Source organism: Triticum aestivum, chromosome 4B (genome assembly GCF_018294505.1).
Source record: "Triticum aestivum cultivar Chinese Spring chromosome 4B, IWGSC CS RefSeq v2.1, whole genome shotgun sequence".
In the NCBI taxonomy this organism is placed as follows: domain Eukaryota; kingdom Viridiplantae; phylum Streptophyta; class Magnoliopsida; order Poales; family Poaceae; genus Triticum; species Triticum aestivum.
In genome coordinates, this window is record NC_057804.1 from 384823561 (window position 1) to 384831460 (window position 7900).

At 43.4% G+C, this 7900-nt stretch overlaps 1 protein-coding gene across 1 annotated transcript; it reads right to left on the minus strand.

Annotated features, from left to right (window-relative positions):
* Positions 1 to 305: 305 nt before the first annotated feature.
* Positions 306 to 5981, minus strand: LOC123092265 (probable ADP-ribosylation factor GTPase-activating protein AGD14). Its single transcript, XM_044513977.1, has 13 exons — positions 5683 to 5981; positions 5486 to 5547; positions 5100 to 5187; positions 4937 to 4998; positions 4744 to 4840; positions 4068 to 4457; positions 3400 to 3987; positions 2477 to 2608; positions 2299 to 2403; positions 2135 to 2212; positions 1006 to 1126; positions 870 to 915; positions 306 to 529 (listed from the first exon to the last, which is right to left on the minus strand). The coding sequence occupies exons 1-13, from the start codon at positions 5782 to 5784 to the stop codon at positions 484 to 486; spliced, it is 1917 nt and encodes a 638-aa protein (XP_044369912.1). The 5' UTR covers positions 5785 to 5981; the 3' UTR covers positions 306 to 483.
* Between the last annotated feature and the right edge of the window lie 1919 nt (positions 5982 to 7900).

Here is a 7900-nt window from a genome sequence, read left to right on the forward strand (position 1 = left end):
GGGGAGTGTTAAAAATAATTCTGTAATTAGGGGAAAATCTCCCCTTGCCCAAACCATCGTTGCGGTTTGTCCCGCAACCGACGCCTCCCTTCGATCTCCTGGAACCGACGCCTCCTCGAGGGATCGTCGTGTCTCTTCGGGAGATATAAAAGGGGACATGTAACCATCGTTGAAAGGATTCGATCATTCTGATTCAAAACATACTAACGTTAGCATCACCCCCCGCCAAAAAAAAAACGTTAGCATCACCACCTGTCATCGTCGTCACAGCCACCAGCAAGGGTTCCCGAACTCCAAGAGGCAAGGGGCACAAAATGTGCACTGTCAACCAAACCATAGATATCCGAGTCTCTGCAGAATGGCCTTCACGAGCTCCCTATCTGTATCTGCTACATACAAGTTCAGTGAACCCAAGGAACAGGTGCTCTTTTCACAAGTCCAAGCAGCACAAAGCCATGTCGATTTCCAAGCCGAATCCTTTCTCTATGCAAAAGGATTGCCAGTAGATACAGTGCTCAATGTTATGTTCCTGAAACAACAGGTTTAGCTTTAGCACAAAGATGGAGTTGACGCTAGAGCTTGTTTGGTTTGCTCCCTAATTTTGTCAAGCCAGAGTTCTGGAAATGGCTACAGATTTGGCCTCCAATTGGTTTGGCTCCAACTTGTGGTGGAGCCGATGCGATTTCCGCAAGGCTGCCACCGAAACGTCGGCATTGCCATTTTTGTTGGCTCTTTTGTGTTGATATAAGAAACTAATAACCTTGCCTACTTTTGGCTTGGCAATTGGCAGCAAACCGAACAACCCCAATGCGGTAGCAAACCGAACAAATAGTTGGTAAGGCCAACTATGCCAAGGCAGAGCATATTACCTCAATGGAGAGTTTGGGGCCTGCTCGACAAGACATGTTAATCCACCTGAATATGTGTTAGTTGTTACAGTCAGATGAACTCCACGTACGCAGTAAATTAGGCAAACCATATAAAGATGCTACCAGTAAAGCTCACCATGTGATCCAGACGGAACATAGGTACAAGTATTGTTGGAGAACCATGATTCAGGCAAACCATCAAGAAAAGTTATTGGTAAATTAGGCAAAGCAGCTTGCAGCGTGCTCATGTCCATGAACTGCAAATGAAGTGTAATTCAGAAAATTGCTGGCAAGCACCAGGAAGCTGGCAATGACAAGGACTAGAACTGTAAGCAAAGATAAATATATTTTCTATAATATCACACACAAAAGACAGTTCATACTCAATGCATAGACAGAGTTTCTAGTTCTTAGTACAAAATCACAAGTAAAGTGGTCTCAAATCTTCCAAGGAATGCAATTTAATTTTACAAACACATGCCATCTTTTGAAGACCAAACCATGTTCAAATTCAAATATTCTTGTTACCAATGTCATCCTACTTCATGCCCATGGCTGTGGCACCACCGCAACCTCGCCACATCCCAACCATCCATCCACGGCCAAGAACCACTAAGTAAACTTGGTGCACTCGGACTGGTTGAGGTGGTGATTGGTGGTGCCACGAGTGGTGATGCGGATCCAATTCCAAAGATAGGAAATTTGGCTGATTTCCCAGAAAGAATTCAGCTTCTTTAAAAAAAATCTACTCATGTAGTATAATAGTGATCTAGATTATTTTAATTTGTTGAAAAAAAATGAAGGAATAGCCGTAACGAATTTATGTATGACAAGTTATTTGGGTAAGATAAAGATTCGAAAACTGGCCATAGTGCACTGGCTTGTCCCTGCTATAGGAGAGGCTTGACCATCCACAAATCTTTTTATTTAATTGGATTCTACTTGATTTAAAAGACAATCATATCCCACATGAATACTTACAATTCTTTCTACCTCTAGGTATATTTTATCATACAACTACTTCGAATAGACATGCACATGCAGTGGCATGCTTTATTGGACCATTTTCATTTTAAATTTTTTCAACCAGTTACAAAGACCCAATAGTTTAGGTAAATCTGTTTGTCAAAAGGCATTAACCACAAAATGAAGCATCATCAACTACTTGGAAAGCAGGGATCATAGAAAACCGACAACACTATGTTCACTTCTTTAAGCCTTCTGGTAGCATGAAGTACAGATAAGGCAAAGAAGAAATGGAATACCAGATTAGTAGCCTCTGAATCAGTACCAAAGGGGAGATCAAATGGATTTAGCACAATCTGATCAGCAAAGGGTTTTCCCTGTACATGATCAAATCACATCAGAGAGCAATGGTCTAGAAGAAGAAAAATATTCTTAAATGGTTTATGAAGTAGAGAAGCCATACTGAAGGAACATCAGATATTGGAGATGGCTCTAGGAAAGGAGCAAATGATGCACTTAGAGCTAATTCATCCATGAACACATTATGGCAATCATCACCATGAGATTTCTACAGAGAATAACAGTTATGATGCTGTGTTATTTATGAACCACATGCAAAATTTAACAGGGAAAAAGGCTACCTTTGAACTAATAGGGCAACTAAAAGGATTGTTGGTAACATCGACTACATTTGTGAGCTCATTACTTAGTGGCTCAGCACCAGAGTGATCATTAGAGATGATCCCAGTTGCATCATCAAATGAATGCCATAACTGCAAATACACAACGAGGAAGTGACTTGAAGCTCTGGAAAGGCAGTTAAAACACATAATCAATAGAAGAATGGTACCATAACATCCAGAAGTAACCTTATTATTCAATTTCATGATTCCCAACCTGAGAACTTATCCTATCCATTGGTTCTATTACACTCCAACAATTTTAAAGTCATGAATGAGATATCTTTCCTGTTTGTTGGGAACTGCTGCTACCAGCAGTGACATCACAAACAATTAAAAATCCAAGGCTGGCAAATTAACAATAACAGCTTTTACATAATTTGGAGCACAACGAAGACAAAAAAAAACTCAGAAACCAAACAGTAAACCACCCTTTTCTGAAAGTGCAAATTAACTGCACACATTAAAAGAGATGCAACAGTACAATTACATAATTCCTCGCCTGATAATTATTTGCCTCTTTACTCTTTAGATTTTTGCAAGTTAGAAGTCATTAGTGATAGATCTCCTGGCAGATTTTTAGTGCAAGTGCCATCATAAATGCTCCAACATTGAGCAAATTCAAAATATTAACTTTCTTAAGATGTAAAGCATGACAAGGCTAATTCCACAGTAGAACACTGGAACCTCATAGTACAATCATTCCTTTTGAGTTCACACATTTCACAAAATTGTAAAAGCTTAAGTACCATTCACAAAGTTAAAAATTGTAAAAGCTTAAGTACCATTCACAAAGTTAATTACCCTATATTATTTGCATGCACCTGTTGCCATGAACAAATAGAAACATAGAGAACTCCTAGAGCAACGCAAATATTCCTTACCTGAGAGCAACCTGTATCAAGAGATGTAGCACCAGACTGATTGCTGATTGAAACTTCGTGCTTGGAAGTCAGGAACAATGTTGGTCTATCAGTTGTTTCGAACGAAAACAAATCACGACCCAGAATCTGTTTATGATTACCTACGTCAGCTACAGGAGAGGGACCAGTGACTCCAGGCTGTTTATCTGGGGGCGTGTCAAATGTAGCCCACCCAGCATTGCCCATTGATGGAGCTTCCAGTGGCACTTTATCAGCAGATGAAGCTGTATGAGGCATATTTGCAAACAAATCTACAGATGGATGAGCTTCCAGTGGCATTTTATCAGCAGATGAAGCTGTATGAGGCATATTTGCAAATAAATCTACAGATGGATAGCCAGTTATAGGTTGTTGCTGCAAATTTGGCTGACTGTAGAGATCCTCTTTTGTACCATTTACAGCAGCAGAAAAGGCTACAAAACTTGGAGCTGCAGAATTGTTGGATTGCTGAGTTCGGTGAACATTCTCAAAATCAAAAAACAAATCAGCTAAGCTTGAGTTGCCTGACTTAAGCGATGTGGAATCTATGTTCCCTGTTGATGCAGTTCTCTGCAGAAAAATAATTAAATTTATTAAGCGACTTTATGAGATGCAACAAAGGAAAGAGGATAAATTCCAAAATCAATCACCTGGGATTGAGTGATGCCATTAGAACTCAGCATATTTGATTGATTTTGTTGGACAGGAGGGCTTAAACACCCATCATCGAAGAAATCAGGTGATTTGGGTGCTGTTCCTAAGGTACCACGCATGCTTGACCCTGAGCAGTCAGAAGTTCTCGGTCCACGACTCTCATTTGCAAATTGGTCCTCGGACATTCTCTCTTGCAGGCTATGTGAACGACAAGAAAATCCAGGCATCTTCCCATCATGCCCTCGGTCTGAACTAGGTTTCCTACTTAGCATTGCAGGTTGCTTGCGATTGCGCCTTTCTTCATATTGGTAGTCATTAGGTGGGCTCTGAGAAAATGAGTGATAGGAACTAGCCCTTCTATGTTCCTCTTCATGGGATCTTTGAATCTTCATAGATGGAGTAGAGTATAGTTCAGCAAGACGCAATGTTCTCAGATATTGTAGGAAAATAAAAACCATCATTGCAGCATATATGTAGGAAAGCCAACTGGAAGAAATCAGTCCTTTAAAGGAGAAATAATAGATGCACTTTAAGCCACCTGAATGAGTATTCACTAACATCTATGTGTACTGCAGCGGTTGTGCTAAAGCTTATCACAGCTAAAGTTCCAGACTGACGAAGATAGGTTTCAAGTAGTCAAACAGCTGATGTCGAGAATTTAACTAATTGTACCTGTATATCTCTTGGAGGCCTTTCGGACAAACTTACACCAGCATATCTTCTCTCCACATAAACAGCATTTATGAATTCTCTAAGGCTTTCAATGTTACTGCGTCAAAACAAAATAGTCACATCATGTACCATATCCCGTTAAATAACAAACCAAAGAATGTATACACGGCAATGAGTTGATGAAGTTATGTACCTGCTATCAGGTACCCTCATTTGCTGGGTATCAAAATCCTTCAACAATAATTCTCTGGCTCGCTGTATCATTCAGTTTAAGTGTTAGGATATGAACCAAAAGGGAATTCCCAGAAAACCACCAACAAAACAAACAGGCAACCAACTGGATGTATGACTTTTACCTGGTTCCCACCCTTTTGAAGGGCCTCAACCTCTTGCACGGTGAACTTGGACATAGACACCGATTTTACTCGGTGCGTGAACTCACGGCTACAAGTGCATAAATGGTTCCAGTGTGTTAGAATAACAGAAGTCAGCAGACCATTAGCATATGCAAGACTAGAATGACTAGAATTGGAACATTCACACACAATGGATAAGTTGTATAGAGTGTGCCAATAATTTGCCATACTGTGTCACTATCAGTAGAACCTCCCAAGCAGTAATCTGACACACAGTTCAACAGTACAAGTAAAATTGATGGCTGGATGGCGCTGGCTAGGCTTTCCAATTCCACAAAGTTGAAGAAACGATAGATCACCCGGGGATGGAATACAAAAACACTCACTGGATGCCGCTGCAGGAGATGCAGATGAATGTCCAGAAGCTCGTGCAGACGTACTGCGGCCCCTGCATCAGACGACACCACACAAAAACAGGGCCGTCAGTAAACACCAGACAAGATCGGGAGCATCAGCAAGCGATGCAAACCAAAACCAAAACCAAACCGCGCGCGCGACTGGAGTAGAAATAAGAAGCCCTTACGATGGCGTTGCAGTTGATGCATCTGCGGTTGGGCGGCAGCTTGAGGAGGCCCCTCACGATCCGCTCGTTCCTCTCCTCCTCCTTCCTGGACGAGGCCGCCATCACTGAACCCAACCCCAATCGAGCCTGGAACCCGTCGGTGTCGAGGCCTCGAGGCGACTCGGCTTGATCAGGGAGCGCGGAGGAGGGACCGCCCGGCGCTTCGAATTAGGGGAGCGGCGAGGAGGACCTGGTGGTTGTGCGTGGGCCGGCCTGTGTGTGTGGATGATGCGGTAGGGGAGGCCGTTGGAGGAAAATAACCGGTAGCTGCAACGGCTTTTATTTTTAAAACATGATCAGTTTGGTGCTGCTTAGGGGTGTTTGTTTTCAGGGACTAGAAAAAATCCATAGCAAACCAAACAGGGTGGGACTTTTTTGGGACCTTTTGCTAAAAGTCCTTAGAAGCACATCCTTGAAAGTCTTTTTCAAAAAGTCTCAGGGACTAAAAAAAATCCTAGGACTAGAGAAACAAACACCACCTTAATGGCTTTGCCTTTGCCTCCGGCCGATGAAGCTGTGAGCAGTCTGCTCGAACGATGAAGCCGATGAGCGGTGAAAAGACAGATTGGGGACCCTCACACTACTGGTCTAGGCCAACGGCTGGTGTTGGTTGCTCAACAACTTACAGCTAATACCGATGCCGGTCACTTGTTTGGCAGGAGAGACTGTAGGGACACATGGATGGGCGTTGGTGCTGTTGGATTCGAACTGCCGTACAGCCAGGATCAGATCATTTTCACAACCACCAAAGACACACAGCATGGTCCATTACATTGCACTACTAGATCTCATCTCAACACCTCAATTTTTCTATTTTTGTTTTGAAACAAGGGCAAAAGCTTTGCATTATCTCACTCATAGAGAAGAATAGGAACAAGGTTCATGAGGCCCATTACGCCTCAACAAACAGAAGAAGAAAACCCTACTGTCACGGCATGATTGAGCTCAAATGCTTAGCCCCAGCGAGAATCAATTTTTGGCCTCCCCTTATGTTATCAATAACACTAAAGGGCATTGATGCCATGTTGCGGAAGATCCTAGCATTTCTCTCTTTTTAAACCTCCCAACATGAGTAGCGAGAAGATCACCTTCCTCCAGTGACCACGACGAAGAACCATCGCCTTTCCATCAAGATTGGACCGAATTTAGCCCTCCTCAAGTAGTAATGGCAAGCTCCGGAGCATCAATCCCAAATTTGACAGCAGCCCAAACTCTGAGGGCGTATCTGCACTTGAAAATAAGGTGCACCGCCGACTCCTACTCATTGCGAAGCTGACACAACCCACAGTTGGGCCATCTACCATTTTGCAAACGGTCGGCCATCTAGATTCTTTTCTTGATGACGAACCAAGCAAAAAATTTGCATTTCGAGAGCGCCCAATTTCTCCAGACAGTCGACACCATGGTACTGTGGATGGAATTTATTCAGACCATCCACACTACCATGGTGACAGCTGTCTGAAGGGGTGATGGAAAGGCCCTCAGTAATGTCAATCTTAGTAATCCAGGAGTGGTCAAGCAAAGCATCATGAACAGTGACATTCATCTTCTTGGATAGACTGGAGATGGAAGGACCTATGTCTTTTGGTTTAGACCCATTAAGCCAGAGAGAATGCCAAAATTTCGTTGTGCGCCCGTCCCCAACGGCGATGGTGGTGGCCGCTTAGAAAAAAGTCCATATCGACATTGTTACAGGGGTTGCCCAGGCCCACCCAAGCCCAGGTCAGCTCCTTCCACGCGAACCAAGGCCATCTCAAGCGCAAAGCTCTGGCATATTTGCGGAGATCGAGGCCTGCTCAAGCCGCCCAACCTCTTAGGCCTACAAACCAAATTCCAACTGAATTTACATTGCCGCCAAAGGCCTTGTTGGAGCCTGAACAAAGGAATACCCGCTAAATCTTCTCGGAGGCATTTAGCGTGCCCTTGGGAGGACCAAAATCGTGATGAGATAAGTAGCTTGGGAGGGTAAGCACCGCTTTGACCAGCTTCGTCCTGCTGGCAGCGGTGACAAAACGTGCCTGCCAAGGTACAAGCTTCCCTGCGGATTTGTCAACAATGTACTGAAGGTCAATTTCCTGAGGCGGTTAATCGACAAAGGGAGTCCAAGGTATCTCAGGGGGAAAGCAGAATGACTGGCCGAGGAACTCTAAAGGACAGAGTCGAGGTCGATGCCAGTACA

What these genes read in the sequence shown, in the direction of transcription:
- LOC123092265 (XM_044513977.1), bottom strand. Translation starts at nt 5,784, where the DNA reads ATGGCGGCCTCGTCCAGGAAGGAGGAGGAGAGGAACGAGCGGATCGTG. An exon ending in TTGATACAGGTTGCTCTCAG is followed by an intron (nt 2,609 to 3,399) that starts GTAAGGAATATT and finishes GTGTATTTGCAG; the next exon opens with TTATGGCATTCATTTGATGA. An exon ending in CAATATCTGATGTTCCTTCA is followed by an intron (nt 2,213 to 2,298) that starts GTATGGCTTCTC and finishes GATCATGTACAG; the next exon opens with GGAAAACCCTTTGCTGATCA.